Source organism: Anser anser, assembly GCF_964211835.1.
Source record: "Anser anser genome assembly, chromosome: 13".
Taxonomy (NCBI): Eukaryota; Metazoa; Chordata; class Aves; order Anseriformes; family Anatidae; genus Anser; species Anser anser.
The window spans coordinates 4,952,576-4,970,490 of record NC_139734.1 but is presented as its reverse complement, the minus strand read 5'-3'; the positions used below and the strand labels follow the sequence as shown (position 1 = coordinate 4,970,490).

At 39.0% G+C, this 17,915-nt stretch overlaps 1 protein-coding gene across 2 annotated transcripts in view; it reads right to left on the bottom strand.

Moving 5' to 3' along the window:
• Positions 1–17,915, bottom strand: part of COL4A5 (collagen type IV alpha 5 chain) — an 83,158-nt gene that overhangs the window by 14,501 nt on the left and 50,742 nt on the right. For both annotated transcript variants that reach the window (XM_083797340.1, XM_083797339.1), the window contains exons 25-41: positions 17,566–17,734; positions 16,819–16,911; positions 16,624–16,728; positions 15,957–16,054; positions 15,539–15,689; positions 14,780–14,893; positions 11,020–11,187; positions 10,082–10,171; positions 9,124–9,273; positions 7,804–7,902; positions 6,747–6,836; positions 5,894–6,033; positions 3,966–4,092; positions 2,562–2,642; positions 1,915–2,013; positions 1,289–1,339; positions 278–463 (exon numbers count right to left, since the gene is read on the bottom strand). In XM_083797340.1, coding sequence (XP_083653466.1) covers positions 278–463; positions 1,289–1,339; positions 1,915–2,013; positions 2,562–2,642; positions 3,966–4,092; positions 5,894–6,033; positions 6,747–6,836; positions 7,804–7,902; positions 9,124–9,273; positions 10,082–10,171; positions 11,020–11,187; positions 14,780–14,893; positions 15,539–15,689; positions 15,957–16,054; positions 16,624–16,728; positions 16,819–16,911; positions 17,566–17,734 — 2,011 coding nt within the window. The remainder of the gene's footprint in view (positions 1–277; positions 464–1,288; positions 1,340–1,914; positions 2,014–2,561; positions 2,643–3,965; positions 4,093–5,893; positions 6,034–6,746; positions 6,837–7,803; positions 7,903–9,123; positions 9,274–10,081; positions 10,172–11,019; positions 11,188–14,779; positions 14,894–15,538; positions 15,690–15,956; positions 16,055–16,623; positions 16,729–16,818; positions 16,912–17,565; positions 17,735–17,915) is intronic.

Genomic DNA, 17,915 nt, shown 5'->3' with positions numbered 1-17,915 from the left:
CTCGCTAGATGATTTCTGTGACAGCATGCGGAGAATCTCACATTTATTAAAACACGTTTTTGCTGCCAGGTATCAGAAACGAATAGAAACTGAGGATGTTTTATTTTTAGATACTGTCACTTCTGGCAACAAAATCCTCTGGTTGCCCATAAAAAGACCTATGCCATGAGGCTTGAACTTACCATCCAAATAAATTAACAAAGTCTAAACACTGATAACCTAGCAGCAAAATGCAAGAGTACTGGCAGATGTTGATGGGTATGGATCACACTCTTACCTGGTCTTCCTGGAACACCTGGTGGGCCAGGGCTACCTTTAGGACCTTCCAGAGGTGGCCCTGGTAATCCTGGTGGACCCGGTGGACCCTGTAGGCCAGGGAATCCTTGGAAACCTGGTTCTCCTTTCAGACCTGGAAGTCCAGGGGGTCCTGGTGGGCCAGGTAACCCCAGTTCACCTTTTTGCCCTGTAAAACCAAACAGACGTATTTATGAATACTGTTACAAACTGATATGTGGAAATGTCAGTTTGCAGAGCTATTTCTCTCTCTTGATTAAGAAGGTGCAAGTCTGGCCACAACTCATCTCATTTTTGGAGTCAGAAAGTACAAAAATCAAACTAACAAATTCAGAAAAGAATTGGGGCCAATAATTCTTGCAGGACAAAGTGCTATAGCTTTTGAAACATTAAAAGATCTTACAAAGTCTCACTTTACTACTCAGTGACACTAATCTATAATCATCCTCTGAGTTTATGAACCTATGAGCAATGCTTTTTATGAGCTTTATATACCTGCAAAGAAATCTGTGAATATTAAGACTTCTTTATTTTTTGGAGACGCCACTGAAAGATGTGCAAAATTTTCAAATACGTTTAGGGAATTTAGGAACGCTACTGGAAAGTAATACAACTTAGGTTGTAAAGTCGCTTTTGAAAATATAGCAGACATTTTCAAAGCAGCTTCATTTGCCATCCGGTGTAGGAATGCTTTATTTATTGAGACAGATCAGCAAAGTTCCACAAAATGCAGTAGACTCAATTGTCCTGGGTGGATTTATTTTGTCTGCATAATTCTAAGTTACAAAATTCAACTCATTAATGAGTGTCTTTATTACCTTTGTTAACTGAAAATGATCTACCGTGGAAAAAAAAAAGAAAGGTTCTTTCTTTTCTACATTCATTTGTCGCAGAAGAAACGTTTTTTTTTTTTTTTTTTTTTTTTTTTTTTTTTAAGTACATACAATTTCCATTCACCTTTTTTTTTTAAACAAAGAACAGCAAGAAACTCTACCTGATAATCCTGGGAGTCCTGGAGGTCCTGGGCGCCCAAAACCTGGTAGACCTGAAAAGAGACAGTTTCATTTAATAACGAACATTTAGCTTTCAAGTCTCCACAAGTAGGAATACAAGACTGCAAAGGATGAAAGTGCAGTTCATCTAAATCTCTGATTACTTGAGACTATCAGGATTCTTATTTACTCCCAGAGTCCACACCAAAACTAGAGATTTTACTTCAAAATGTATCTGTGACTTTCATAAATATTTCCATTCCTTCCCAAGATGCTCTTTCAGACTTTGTGGTTTAATATATTTGCATTTCTGGTAGGGGTTCTCATTTTAGGGCAGACGTTATGCCACTAGTTCATTCTGTAACTGAGCTGAAGCAGTACAGGTACCACTGAATACAAGAATAAGGCTTCATGCTGAATTCATGGAATAAAAATCCAAGAGCTGTTTGAATTCTCATCCTGTGCTTCACAGGCAACTTGGCAGCATCCTTTGTGAACCATTCAGCAGCTGGGAATCACAGAAGCAATTTTAAAGGTGCATGGGTAGTTACAGGAAAAATGGAATAGATAAAGCAGGATGTTACAGCAGAGACTGAAGAGGAGAAAACAAGAACAAAGGACACCTAACCTGGCTCGCCCTTCTGACCAGCTGGTCCGGGGATGCCGTCTCGACCAGGCTGACCCTTTTCCCCTGGAGGACCAGGAGGGCCAGGACGACCAATATCACCTAAAAGGAGTATACAACACATTAGAACAATAATGGCTAACCTGCAATAAAATAAAATAAATAGCACGCATCCCCTGAATCTGGAAGCGTGACGGTGTAATTTCAAATTTACAAGGGTGTAATCTTAAAATTAAAACCTCTCTATCTCTCCCCTGACAATTTAGAAAAGACATTTAGGCCCATGATCTTTTAAGCAGTTGACTAAAAATAATATAAAGCTTTTCTTTAGCATAAATTGGAATTTTTCCCCTATAAAAAGAGGTTAGACCACTGGAATACACAAACAAAGCTGGTAAATACTGAAACAGTTAGCTACTTGCTTCAATGGCTTATGATATGATTACCACAGCAGTCAAAAGCTGTGAAAAACAAGTTAAAACTTCTTTCTTTTCTGTTTCATTTCAGTGAAAAGATTGTGCACAATGGTGTTTGAGCATGCATGTACACATAGATACATTTTCACCACATTAATAAGAAGAAAGGAAGTGGCTTCATGTGTTATGCTTTTCACAGAAGCAGCTGACCTCTGCAGCACTGCTCATGCTCACCTACTGGCCCAGGTGGTCCAGGCAGACCAGGGTTACCTGGAGGCCCCTCGATACCTTTTGGTCCTGGAATTCCTGGAGTGCCTGTACAGTACAGACATTTCAATTAAAAAATTGGCATTTTAGCAGATTTTGAAACACTATAAGCTGAGATGCTCTGAGCAATAAATCAGCTAATTGTATCAAGATACTGCATTTATGCCCATTTTTCAGATTTAGAGCTGATCAAGGAGATGAATTATAAAGCAAAGAATGTACAGAAACAAAATGTACTACTATGACTGTCCTTACTGCTACTTTGAAGACTCTTCTTAGTTGCTGAGTGCCAGTGGCTGAGGACAGAATCAGTCTGGCAGTCTGTTAGAAAATAACCATTCTAGAGACAAGTATTGCTTGTTGACAAAAAGTGCAGGCATTATGAACTACGGCTGGCCAGTCCTTCCCCAATCCTCTTTTCCTTTATTGAAAGAGGATCTTAAGAAAATGGTCTTAGTATTTATAACTGATTCTTACCCCTACAGCATGAACTGAGTGGAAGGTAAAAAAACAATCAACCTGTTGGAATATGTCTGCTCTGAACATCATCTGAGCCTGAGCAAGGTAGTGCCCGAATGCACCATTTTGACCGTTCACAGTTTTTGAGGCATGACATGAAGCACAGGTTAAATGCTTTCAGGTTCACGGCCAGGTTTTGTTTTCTGCTAAGCTTCTTGCTGCCATGACTACACTATTATAAATTCCCTGATTTCCTATGTTAAAGAAAGCTCAAGCATGCTTGCAGAACAGCCTTTATTGCTGCAAATGCAGCATAAACAAAAACCTTGCCTTTTTAAGCTATATTTAGGATATCAGTAAATTGAGAAGTGAAAGAACTGACATATATCATCCATGAACAATCTCTATTAATATTTCCAGCGAAGAGTACAAAACCTAACTTCATTATGTTTCAGAAAGATTTCTCTTTAGAACATTTTTTTAGACAATAAGCACGATAAAAAGCCCAGCTTTCCTGATTACACTTTTTTCTCTTTATTGATTCATGAAGGAAAAACAGAGCCAAACACAGGTATTTTGTGGGTCAGGAGAGGAGAATACAACCACTGCGGGGAGTGGAAAGCATTGGCTCACACAACTATTACCTCCCCTCAAAGCAGATGGGTGATTTCAGAAGGCAGTCTGAAGTGATGCATTCACACACTTACACTTGCAGTGACAGTTCCAACAGCACAAAGCTTAGAAACACCAGATTGCTAGAAACTTTCGAGAGAAGATGCAGCCCTCCACCAATTACCCACTGTGTTTAGAGATATATATATATATATATATATATATATATATATATATACACATATACACCAATATAAAAGAGCAAGAGGGAAAAGAAAAAAAAATCCTGTTCAGAATTACCTGGGAATCCAGGAAGGCCTGGCTCTCCTTTTGCACCTGGATTGCCTGGCAGTCCAGGCAAACCAGGATTTCCAGCTACACCTTTACTGCCTGGACTACCTGGGTATCCAGGCAAACCAAGATCACCCTGGAAAATATTAAGCAGAAATAAGAAGCCAGTCTTTGTAGGATGATTAATTTATTTTTGTATGTTCCCAGTCTTACTGTCACAAAAAGGCCACCATTATATTGTGCACATTTCTTCTTATATCCAGTTAATGTTAACAATCTCACAAAAAATGAGTTGCAAATAGCATATGCAAAGACGTTAACAGTTTCCCCCTTCAATTTGTTTATATACCATATCATAGCTTTTTTTCAAAAGTAACATACATTAAAAAAAACAAACAAACAAACAAAAAACACACACCACAAAACAGAACTATTCTCTTTTCTTGCAGAATAGCCAGATTTTTAAGTCTTTGACAGTGGAGTTTAATTTTGAATGTAACCAGAAAAACGTCACTGCTGTATCTCAATCATACAGCACCTCAATGTTGTATCAACATTTTCAGTTTGCCAGCAGAGCTTTCTCCTAAGCAAATCTTCGACTTCTATTAAGAAAACCAAGCACTTTCTAGCTCTTTGACACTAGTGATGATGTGAGAAAGGAAAGTCAAATTATTTTGCACACACCTGTGCAATCCTGATGCATTCCTATTTAATTCTACACTGTTGTACTCACATGCCAGTTCATCTACTGGGCTTTCCTAGATGTTTTGGAAGTTTGACATCCAAAAATCCTTGACAACTTTAAAAGTTTTAGCCATAAACAAATGTTAAACCTTAAAGGTTATTTGGGTTACCAACGTTTTGAACAGTATGTGTATAGTGTTTGAACAGAATGAACAGTAATTAATTAAAAGCATTTTAAAGTAGAAGAAAAATGGCCTCACTTCTGAATTTACACATAATGATGTATGTGACAATTAGAAAATGAACAAAAACCAGGAGAACTTTGGTCTTCTATAAAATCTACCAAAAAGTTGGTCTATTGCTTTTGTCTTGACAGACCCACATAACATTTTCAACATGTTTAAGGCCACCTGCTATTTACCTAGCTGTAGGGATTTAAAAGCAATCTTCTACTCCCTATTGTGGTTTATTCTCTGCCCAAGCTGCACAATCCCCCTAGAGCATCAAAACTACTTTCACAACAAAACTGAGAGGATCATGGCACTAGCTGGAAAATAAGCAGCACATTTTAAGAAGCCAAGATTCTTTGACTAGGCAGTACCCCGTGATAATGCAGAAATAAAAAAGAAATATGTGGAGCTTCAATCATGCATTGTTTTTGGTAAATTAATTGCTATTCAACATCACTTATAAGGTATCAAGTGAAGTCTACTAGCTATTCCGTTTCTGTCACTTTTTTGTGGGTGACAGAAAGGATGATATAGGCAAGTGTTAGTACAAGTGTTTCACAAATTTTAATCAGCATTAAACATGATATATCAATTCCTTAGTAATTTATTCTTAAGTGCATATTGTTTTAACTTTTTTCTAGAATTAACTGCTTCATGAGACTTAGGAACAAAGATACTCACTGTATAAATCCCTATCAACTATCAAAATGTCAGCAGGTATCAATGCAAACCAGGCTACTAACTGAACACAAATTGGAAGGTCTGGTAAACAGTCTTCTGCTCTAACCAGGTTAAACGTTATATAAATGTTTTCACCAGTAAAATTAGAAATTTTTGCTCCCACCTGAAAATAACTGACTACAGGAAATCCTGCTTGTTATAAATACATTTATATACATATTTATCATTAACATAACATTAACATAATATTTATTGTAACATATACTAAAATATAGTTAAAAAATCAACACAGAATCTGATTTTCTCATTTAATTTTCTATTGAAGAATTTTGTAAAATGTACCTTTGGTCCAGGGATACCAGGAATACCAATGCTTGAAAGTCCAGGGTCACCTTTCTCCCCTTTCAACCCAGGAAATCCAGCAGGCCCAGGCTGCCCTGGACGTCCTGCTATTCCTTGGCTGCCTTTAATCCCTGGGGGACCTGTCCAAATTATAAGATGCACGTTTTATAAACATAAACAAACTTCTGCAGTGGTTTAGAGAAGTCACTCAAATTATACCCACTCATCAACTGAACTAGAAAGGACCAACAATATCACCGGTTGATTCTGAATACTTAATGTGTGTGTTGTCTTTTTTTGTTTAAAAAACTAGAACAATTATCTAAAATCTCTCTCAGCTTTTTCATGACACCTCTAAGATTTCTTTTTTCATTCTTAATTTTACTACCTAGGTACAATTTAATACTAGAATCCTCAGAAAGTGAAAGTTTTGTTTCAGCAGCCTTTCTAAAGAAATGAATTCACTTTGTCCTTCCCCTTTTATCATTCTATCTGATATCTCTCTACCAAAAGCTGGGTTTATCAATTTTTTCCTGAACTGTTTCATAGAATGGAGTGTGAGAAATCAGAAGATGAAAATTACAAGATGTAGATAAATCTGCTTCTACTTTTGCAAGCACTTTAAAATAATACACGTTTACAATATATGAGCTATTTGAATTTTCTGTTTTAATGGGTATTTCCGATTTCTTATGTACTACTTTAACAATGTGTACATAGGACTTTTATATTCCTCATGTGCATTCCTATTCAAGTTTGTTATTAGGTACTGCACACAAGCAGGTCCACCTTTGTATCATATAAATGAAAAGCACTAGCCAAGATGGCGTAAAATACAAGACTGGTAACTAACCTGGAAGGCCCATCTCTCCCATGGCACCTTTTAACCCTGGAGGTCCTGTCGGTCCTGGCTGCCCAGGAAGCCCCGTGTCTCCTTTGATGCCTAGGAAAGTTGTGGGTTTAGTTAATTAATGACAATAATTAAAAATTTCTGATATTTATGTGCTGTCATACAAATATGCCTGCTATCTAATTACAAAGGCAATGGATTTTGAGTTGGTTTAGGCCTCAAACTTCTTCTACATGCTTTTTCTCCATTTGTAGTGAAATTTTAAACTTCTTCAGTTCTGTGCCAGGACAGGACAACTTCTTCTCTACTCTGAAGATTAGTCTGATGAAATGGGTCAAATCTCAGTCAATGATTTAGTAACCATCTGAAATAATTTAGTACCAGTGTGACTTGGTCTCCTGTGAATTGTTTTGCAGAATGAACACATTATCTCTTCTTCATTTGCAATAGGTATTCAGGAGCTTTTATCAGGAAATTAAATGTGACCTACAATGCTCTAACTAGTTTGAGTCCCGGATGGTAAAAAAAAACGCTCCCAAAGCCCAGCAAGGTATTTAGAGCAAGACCTACATCAGACATAGTGAGGAAAGATTCAAGATTTCAGATCATGTGTGATAGCTGTAGGAAAAAGCACTGCAAGACAGAATTTGTTTTCTTGATCCCTGCAATTCTTGAAAGCAAAGATACGACATCCAGACAGCCTTCAAAATACACTCAATTGGCCATTTGCAAAGTGCAAGTATAATGATTAACAATGTAAGAAATGAAGGTAAAAAGAACACGCACGTCCTGTTGGCAAATCCCGCAGTCACGTTGCTTATTCAAGCAACAAGCACTTATCCACTCATCCTACAGGTAGTCCTAATGTCTTTCAGGAGGAAAGAGCTCAAAAGCATGCTGTTTGGATAATGATTTTTATAGCCCAAAACTGTGCTGCAGCTTTAAGTGTAAATCCTTATGCTTTGCTTAGATATGCCTGGATTAACATCCCAATCTCATAGTACAAAAATGTATGAAATGTTTTTACATAGCAAAACTATCTGAGACCTGGTTTACTTACCCGGCAACCCTGGTGCACCTGGGGGACCACTAAGTCCTGGTGGTCCTGGGTCGCCTTGGAGACCTTGATAACCTTTCTGCCCTGATAGACCAGGAATACCTTAAATAAAAACATATATTTCATTATTATTATTACTACTTCTACAGTATATTTGCTTTTCTGCTAGATGATCAGATATTTACATGTGTGAATAAATATCCAAATAGGGATTTTTCTTCATTAAACATAATTCCTCCTAGTTCTGGCAAGGAGAAGTATCACAGAACAAAAACATACTCTTTCTGGAAAGTGTAAAATGACTACAAAATGGAAGTAATATTCTGTAAGTAGGGGAAAAAGCAACTTTTTGACTAATGCTAATACAATTCACTCAGAAGGGACTCTTTTTGGATGAGCAGACTCCATGCTAACCTCTGTATATTCATTCGGATTATTTATATACATGTTTAATTACATTACTACACCAAAAGCACTTTGGGATTGAGCTGTTGCAAAATGTAACACAAGTATTTTGGCAGATTTTCACAGATATCATGTGGTTTTAATCTCATACAATAAATTTGCACTGCCCTGAAGGCATAGTTAAGTCTGCCCTCTACAGCTCTCACTTAACAGAGAAAAAATAAAAAGGCAGGTGTCTTAGGAGCTTACCTAGGCTTTGCAGAAATTAATACAATAGATAAATTAGCATAATCATGGCTGGGCCAACATTAGAGAAAGGCATTCTGGTTCTCTCAAGGGTAGAATATTTTTACTCTTCTCAAGACAAAATTAGAGTCCAAAGGAGACATCAGAACACTTGGGGGGATAAGGGAGGGGGAGTGGAAACACAAACTAGAGGGAAAACAGACTTGAGTGAACTCAGAAAACCTTCCAGGCTTAACCAGCATCCTGAGGTGACACACACAGAGATGACATTCTGCTCAGCTGAGGGTGAGTTTACAGAGACACCCAAAGGGAGAATTTGGAGGTGGTGCATGAGCAGATGACCTCTGCAAGTCCATCCTACAAGGCAAAGCCCCAGTGGCCTAAGAGACAGCAGGAATGCAGCTAGCACAGCAGCCCTGACAATGATCTCTCATTGTGCTTCAGAATAATATCTAGAAGACTCAATCCTAATCCTGGTGAGAGTCCTTTAGTGCCTACACAGAGTACCTTGGTCATAGAACCCCTTAAAAGGACAGCCTAAATTAAGAAAACCTTATTCCACCTCCCTGTTCTGAGTTTTTGTTCTGTAAGAAAGAATGAACTGCAATGGATTTAGGTACAGGTCACTTATCTCTACAGGACAAACCACTTCCCCAGACCCAAATTCTGTACCTGGAACACCTGGCTCGCCTTTTTCTCCTTTTGCTCCTAGTTGTTTTGGATCAATTTTTCCAGGTGGACCTGGCAGGCCTGCTTCACCTTTGATGCCTTTCTGTCCTACTGGTCCAGGAGGCCCAGGTGGGCCAGGTAATCCATTATTACCTAAAGGAGGTAAGACAACAAAAGGGAACAATACAGTCCATAAGGTAGATTAATATATTTCTAATCCTTTTTCTTACATAGGTTGGCCGTGATTTATTCATGAAGTTTGAACCCACTGAACGATCGGTCAGTTTATGCAGGGTTCTCCACAGCATCTCAAGCCTTGGAACAACTGTAGGTGGAGTGTGTAGGGATGTCTGTATGCTGCAGGAAGGCAGTCTGTCAGCTCTGGACAGCCCAGAGGAAACAGCTGTGTGTGACCCTCATTGAGAGAGCTCCAAGAGGTCCACCACGCTGTACCAATAGAACAGAGGAGTTGCAATGGCTACAGCAGCTTTGGATTCACAGCCCCCTTGTTCTGCGGAGATGACTTTTTTTTTTTTTTTAACCACACTCCTCCAAAATTCATCTCCAAAAAGTGGGTTGGAAGAATGTAGCTAGAACACACTTCTCTGTGATGCTTACAGACCTGATTGGGAATAACTCCATAACCAAAAGCTATCAATTTTCTTCTTTCTGCTGCTTGAGCAAACTTTACAACGTATTTCAGAAATATTGCTCTACTCGGGCACCATCAATCCAAAGATAATATTTTTAAAATAGCTAACATTGCATGACATCAATTAAAAAAAAAAAAAGTGACTTAATGCTATGGGTTAAAACTGCAAAGCAATTCTGAACATCAGTACTGTTGAGAAGATAGTGCCTGTGGATCCCGGTAATTAACTGTAGATATTAGCATTATGAAGCTTTTTTCCACATAGGACATTCTGCATTCTCTTCAGTGTAAAAATAAAACAAACATTACCTTTTGAGCCAGGAAGGCCATTTCTTCCAGGAGTTCCTGGGGGCCCTGGAGGCCCAGGGGCTCCCATGACACCCATCTCACCTTTGGCACCTGAACACATTGAATCACCATTGTCATTCTGCATCATTATGCTATTATTAAACAGGCATATAGAGCCTGAACTATGTTTTAAGGAAATTATAAACACTCAATTCTTCATTGATCTAAATCAGAAAGAATACTCAAAAACGTTACCAATTTTTCCACAGTTAAGTCCTGGGAAGAAAATCAGCAGCACAGTGATCATTTCAGTAAAAAGCATATTTATACCTCCAATAAGTTTAGTCCCCTGGTTTGGAAAAATAAATACTTGCTTGAAAGCAAACTTGAATTTATTGAAAGCCAAAAAGACAACTACAAATACAGTACTTTTAGAACCTTTTATATGACCCCTTTATCCAAAGACAGATTCTCAAAACTCAATTTTGAGATTTCCCGTCCAGAGGGAGAAACAGACTGCTATAACTGAAAACATTAACACAAAGAATAAGGAAATGAGTATTTAAAACTATGTACTGGATCCAATTGATAGCATTTCTCATAACTTCCTTTAAACAAATTTGAATTTTAAATTGTAGCATTAACTGGAAAACTATCACAAAATAAACTAGGAAGTTGTTATACTGAAGATGATCATCAAGTCATATTTGAAAGTTATGAAACAATAACATGGAGAATATATGTATCAAGTTAGAGAGAAGAGTGGAAAGGTGACAAGGATTTTAATGCAAGAAATTATAATTAAAAAAAGCAACTATGAAATTTAATAGTTCATGTATCCAACTTTAAGTGAATAGAATAAACACTGAAGCTCTCTAAGCTGACATGTCCAAGCATAAAGAACATCCACCTATAACTAGACTTTGGTTTTTGTCCACAGGTAAAAAATGGGAACTCACCTGGAAATCCAGGAATGCCATCCCGGCCCGGTGGTCCAGGTGAACCCTGAGGTCCTGGGAGACCAGGGGGCCCTGGATAGCCTGGGGTTCCTTGGTCACCTGGAGGACCAGGAACATCGAAGCCTGGAGGACCTGGATCTCCTTTCTCACCTGGAACGCCTTGCAACCCTAGACAACATTGTTAAAACACAATCTTTTAGCAAAAATTAAGGCAAAGCTGAAATCTCTCTCTCTCTGGACATGGTACTGTACAAACAGACAAGTTTTATCTGCAGTACATTCCTAGCACTGATGAAAATCTTGCAATTCTTCTGAAACCATTTATTTTTTAATTATGTTCCAGGCATTAAAGGACATGTTCTCCTGAAGCTTCTCTTGAAGAGAAGCGTTACTAAAATTTTACCAAACTGTAGCAAGTGCAGTTGAATAAATTCTCAAAAGGAAAAGAACAACTTTCTTCATTAACCATTTAAGTCTGGTTAATAAAATAAGAAGCCAAGATTGATTAGTCTGGTTTGTATTTTGTCATTAAGTATAGAGAGATTCTTATGTTTCCATTAATGATTCCATTTTATAGCATTCTAAGACAACATCAGCTCAATATTTTTGAAGGCTAGCATTCTGCATTGCATTACATTTATCTGAGTGAAAAATATGAATTATCAAAACATGCTCAACATTGTTTAATACTAAAGATACTGAGCTCAAGATGCTGCTGAAGCAAGTGGGAAGCTTGCTTCCCTCCAGTGCACTGTATCAGTGATGGTATTCATTCTTGAAAGGTAGCAGACAAAAATTGATTTTTCTTAAATCTGAAGCTAAGAAAAGGCTTTGGTAAAGAAACCACAGTACCTGGGGAACCTGAGGTTCAAAAGCCAACGAGTTAGAGCTCATCAGGAAGTTGAGACAGGTAGCAATAAGGAGTTGTAATAGTCGTTAAGTTAGGAAACAAAATAAAGCATATACAGATTAGAAAAAAAAAGGCAAACAAAAACTAAAACACTACCCTAAAGTTACCGAAAACAAAAATACAAAAGTACAAAGAATATGACACTAATGCAGTAAGAGAAACCAGACTGTAAGGAAACTTGGGGGTCTTGTTCAAAGCACAGCCACCATTGTACACAGAAACAAAAAACCAAATGAGCTATTTTCAAATATTGATGAAACATTCTTTGAAAAATTGGATTACTCCCTCTCCTTTTCTAGCTCTCTCTTCACAACCGGGAAACAAGATTCTTCTGAACTCTTACATGAAATTGTAGCAGACATTGGCTTGGACACCTTTTGAACAGCAGAGTACATCCTACCAGTTAGCTTCTTGGTGATCTCCATTGTATGCCTGTAAAACCCTTCAAATAGGGATTTTCAAAAAGATGCTTCTACACACACACAAAACACTAAATATGTTTTTTCTTTGTTTTGTTTTGGTTTCCCAGTCTTCTATTATTCAAATGTACATCTTTTTACTTGCAGAGATGGTATATTGCATGTTACATGCCCTAGCATAACGTACTGGGATTATGACATTATGCCAAAACCTCATAAATAACCACAAGTATTGCTCTAACAGATGGGGTCCCCCATTCTCAATGGCATGAACAAACTTAGAAGTGATGTTTTGATGTGCTTTTTGCATGCTAAAAAGGCAGATCAAATTTTCTTCACTGCGTAGGCTGTAGACTTGTATTTGTTAATTATAAGCATGCTCCCCTTTGGCAGCTGCTTACCACTGCATTAAACTATGGTGTCATGTGCCTGGAACTGCTTATTTTGCAGAGAAAAAACAATACCAGAGGATGGATAGGGATTGTATGTGTTGTGTTTAAATGGGTCTCTATCAGCAAATTGAAAAAAAAAGTCAAAATAACATTTACCCCAAGTGTAGAACAAACTCAGTAACTAGCACGATAAAGATACTTAGCAAATATAAATTCATTCTGATTGAATTTCTGGTTTTCAAAAGTCTGACCATATCACAATTGGAATAATATAGACAACACAATAAGTTCTAGAGGAATTTGCCACACATTCAAAAAAAAAGAAAAAGAAGGCTGTTGAGTTACTGCAAATTACTTGAAGAGGTGGTGGTGCAGAGAAAGGAAAATTTGAACAAGGAAATCCTTTCAAGAGTTTTCCAAACTACCTGAAAAACAGACCCCCAGAAACATTACTGTTGTGTAAAGAAGCAGAATCAAAACAGAATTGTAAGACAAGAAGAAAGGGTTGGGATATACGAATGGAAAGCACATTGTGCTGTCAAACGAAATAACGAGGACTACTCAAGTGGAGCTTCAGCCATGCACTAGAATTCAGAGCCACCATGCCATTAGTAGCCACAATGATTGGTCAGTGCAAACATGAAGAGTGAAAATATAAGCAATTCAGCACACTGACTCTACTAGTAATTCTGCATTTGTCAAAACTGATATTTTGCAGAATAAATCAGTGATCACATGAAATCAAGCTCTGGCCAATACCTGAAAAGATGTTACAGGAAGATAAAAGAACATGCATAGGATGAAACATTCAAACTAATACCATACTAATACCTCTCCCCAGCAACACACACTTGAGTTGCCCTCTGTTTCCATTTAGCCTCAAAAGCAGCTTTAGGTTCAGGAGAGGTATAATAAGCACAGTAAGCCAGGTGAAGAACCTACCTGATGGCTCAGGAAACTTCTGTGCACATTTTTCAGACTCCCTCAGTCCATAGTTTTTTAACACTCAACACATTCAAGGCTTACTGATGCAGCAATCACACACATTCCTTTCCCAACTGGGAAACTAGTGGAAATAATATATTTAAGTATGATCCACACTCTACGTACTGGAGCAGAACTCAAACTCCATGGGGCCTATTTACTCCAACACTTGCCTACCTTAAAGAGAAGCACTTTGCTGAATCTCAGCTTGCAGTGCATAAAGATCTGAGTAAGACCAGCCAGTCTGTGATTCATGCTCTTAACAACTGACCATGATTTTTTCAACATGCATTATGAACGATGCCAGCTCCCGTAGTGGCATCCAAACAAATACAAAAAGTGTATGTCACAGACATGCAACGTAAACAGTCATACAGGCACGGCAAGAACCAGATGGGTTTTGAAATGTTTCAGCAGTAGGCGGGCTTAAGTCCACAGAGAATGTTCTCACTAGTTGACAGCCATGCATTTGCAACATGAGGGGCTGGTGCACAGCAGGATCATTCACTGAGTGCAGGAAACAAGGAACTTCCCTAAATAAGCTTTGAGAATAGAACTATGTGCAAGCACTTGTACTCTTTGTGCACAGAGATGCAACAAGTTCCTATCTTCATTAGTCAGCACTCATTTTAGATGAAATACAATCTATTTCCCTTCAGAAACAGCACAGACATCTAAGGGCAGCTTTCTTCCTTGTCTGTCCCCTCAAAACCTCTGCACTGACATTGTGCTACTAAACAGTATTGTGATAAACACCTTCACAGAGATTTTACCACTACCTGTGCACAACACTTCCTAGAATCTCCGCTGAGGCTCTCTAAGTCTTCTCCAAAGCAGGCTTTTACACCCCTGAGACCTCTCTACATAATGCAAACAGCAGGACTGAATGTAATTTGGTGATAAACATGATGCACCAAGTTTTGCCCACTTAACTAGCAAGACAACCAAACCAACAGACAAACTTGCTATTTTTCTTTATCTGTTCAATGAGACCTTAAGTGTCTGCTTGCTATATGCCAGAAATAACCCGAGGGTACAATTCATGTAAATTTTACCTGGTGGGCCAACAGGACCTGGAGGTCCCGGAGGTCCAGGTGGACCTTGTCCTCCGATGCCAGGGATGCCCGGTGGGCCTGGGAGTCCTGGTGGTCCACTTGGTCCAGGGTCACCTAAAAGAACATGCTTTAGTTAGTGAATTCAGTTCAGAGATGCTTGCTTACAGTTGCAAAATGAAGCCTGCACATGGTACTTGAAATCTTGTCTTTGCGTGCAAACAAATATGGATCTGATACAGGAAAAGAAAACACACTTCAGAGGCTATTTCTGCAAGCCAGAGATTTGTGCTCTCTCTCTCTGGACTGCATGCAGTTTACATTTCTAGACTACACAGAGACATAGTTTTGCATCACAATCTCCATTAACTCAACAGATGCTCTCTAGCACACCAGACATACGCTGCAGTGTAACACAGATAATGATTAACAGTAGGAATTCACGCATTGCTAACGCACAGTGCTTCTACTTGCAGAGTATCAAAACTAACTATCCTACTGGAAAAGTTTTACCCCCCCCCACCCCATAATAATATTTGACGCTAGATAACAGACTTTCAGATACTAACCCACAAACTGGTATCTACTCCCTTGCTTTTTTTTTTTTCCTTTTGAGAACACAAGTTTCCATTTACACAGGGATATGTGCTTTAGAAAAATGGACCCTGAAGTAATTGTATTACTTGTATTTAACTGCCATGTGACTCCCACTTCATCTACAGTTTTAAAAGTTCAACAGAGAACAGAAAGACTCCACCATACCTTTGGGCCCTGGAGTTCCATCAAAACCTGCCCGTCCTGGAAGACCAGGGTTTCCTGGGAAGCCAGGATCACCTTTGGGTCCTTGAACTCCTTTTATGCCTGGTGGTCCTGGGGGTCCAGGTGGCCCTGGAACTCCAAATCCACGATCCCCCTGTTGATTAGAATCAACACATTTTAAAAAGGGAAGGGTTCTGAGTTTAGCCTCTCCCAAAAAGGTTACAGCAGCAAAGAAAAAATGCCCATAGTCTTAAGAGTTGCATTTCATTTTCCTACCCTCATTCAAACTCCAAACAGAGCATGTGACTTCCCCATCATCAAAAGCTGACAACAAGCGGTGAAAAACTCCCTACTGACTTCACACTAATGCAAAAAAACTTCCAAGAAAATTAAATTTTACATTAAACAAGCAAGCACAGACCTTCTGGCCTGGGAAGCCAGGTGGTCCAGGCGGTCCATCTAGACCAGGTCGACCTGGAGTTCCTGGAGCTCCGGGGGGGCCTGGGGTTCCTGGGAAACCTACATGTGACATGGAGGTTAGGGCAGCAGAGGAGAGGACACTAGAGAACATTAGAACAACTCTTCCAGAAATGTTCAGGGATCATGAAAAGCAATCTGAGAAATAGTTTTTTGTTAGCTCAGGCATACGTGGGGGGTACCCATTTGGCTGAGAAAGCTTTGAGTATGCAGCTTATCCCACAGAGGACCTCTGGGACTCTACTTAGAAGAGGGCACTTCCCTTTCTGTGTGCTCTAACAAAAATTACAAACAATTCACATTAGAAACAATACAGTATTGAGAGAGCATTTGGAGATCAATTATCAATAATGAGTCCTGGGATTTCAGTAATCCTGGGATTACTGAAAAATGTAAGCTATCATAAAATGGAGTACAGTCAACAGAGGAATGAGAATTCAGCATAGGCTTTTTTTCTGATATTTCTGAAAGTCTAAATATGTATGAATTCAAGACAAACATTTTTAAAAGGATTCTAGAGATATGAATTAACTACAACAATGTGGAGAGGCACAACCCCCAATGTCCCCTTTCTCAGCTGCTACAATACAGCAACATGGCTGCAAACATACCTTTTGGGCCTGGTGGCCCTGGAAGTCCAATGCCAGGAATACCTGGCTCTCCTTTTGCACCTGGGATGCCTGACAACCCTCGCTGACCTGGCTGACCAGGATCCCCTGTAAAAAGAAGAAAATCATCTGAGTTATCAAGAGCCAGCCAGAATAAAAAGCTCCTGGAACTCCATGGTTATCTAGTTGCTGCTTTACCTGGAAGACCTGGGTCACCGTTTCTTCCTGGAGGACCAGGGGGGCCAGGAACTCCTGGTTCTGTAATAGTCTGACCAGGTTCACCTTTCGGACCTGAAGCAGAGAAAAGGAAATATGTATCAGTCAAAGGGAGTTTATTTTTTGTAATTCTCCGAAGAGAAAGAAAAGTTGCTAGCCACATCCCAAGCTTACAAAGAACTTACAAAGACCAGAAAGACTAGGCAGTAGGCTGTCTGCCCCTAAGCCCCATATAGGCTTAGAAGTACAGTTTATGTAAGAGAGTTTTCTTGAAAGGTCATTTTTTAGCTTCCTCCAAGGTACCATCACGTGAATAGTATTTTCCGTAGCTGACATCAATACAACTTGATAAGGACCTGTACAGTTGACAACAAAGTAACAAAAGCAAACTCGTTCAAAGCAAACCCTTGTTTTCAAAAAGTTGTAGATGCACCATAATTAAGCATAAACCAGGTAGTAGTTACAGTGCATTTCCACTATAGTCAATCAAGATAAGCTTCTCCAGATGTCAGAGCATAAGGGCGAGTCAAATGGCTACAGTAACATATACAAATTCTGCTCAGTTTGCGACTCTGTGGTTCAGTTCAGTAAGGGAGCTTCCAAACGCTAGGTCTTACACTGCCTTTGGGAGAAGCTTAAAAGCAGCATTTTCTTCTGAAAGCTACCCAGAGCCAATGGAAAAAAACTTGATCATACATTTTTTGTTCAAGAGCAAAGAGACTAACTTACCAGGAACTCCAGGAGGCCCTGGGCGACCTGATACACCTTGGATGCCCTTTTCACCAGGTGAGCCTTGTGGGCCAAAACCAGGAGGTCCAGGAAGTCCTTTGTCTCCAGGAAGACCTGGTATTCCTGGGTCACCTGGAATTCCCATTTCTCCTTTGAATGCAACACTGCCCTGAAAAAAAGGAAGAGCAAGATGAGAAAGAGGAACACATATTTACTAGTGGAGGAACAAAGAGCTTCATTAGCTCTGTTTTGAAACTCTTTGCAACTTTCACCCTTCTAACCCTCAAGGCCATTAGCTGTCTGCATCTTATTAACATGGTAGAGATAAGGTCTAAACCTAATTAATTCCT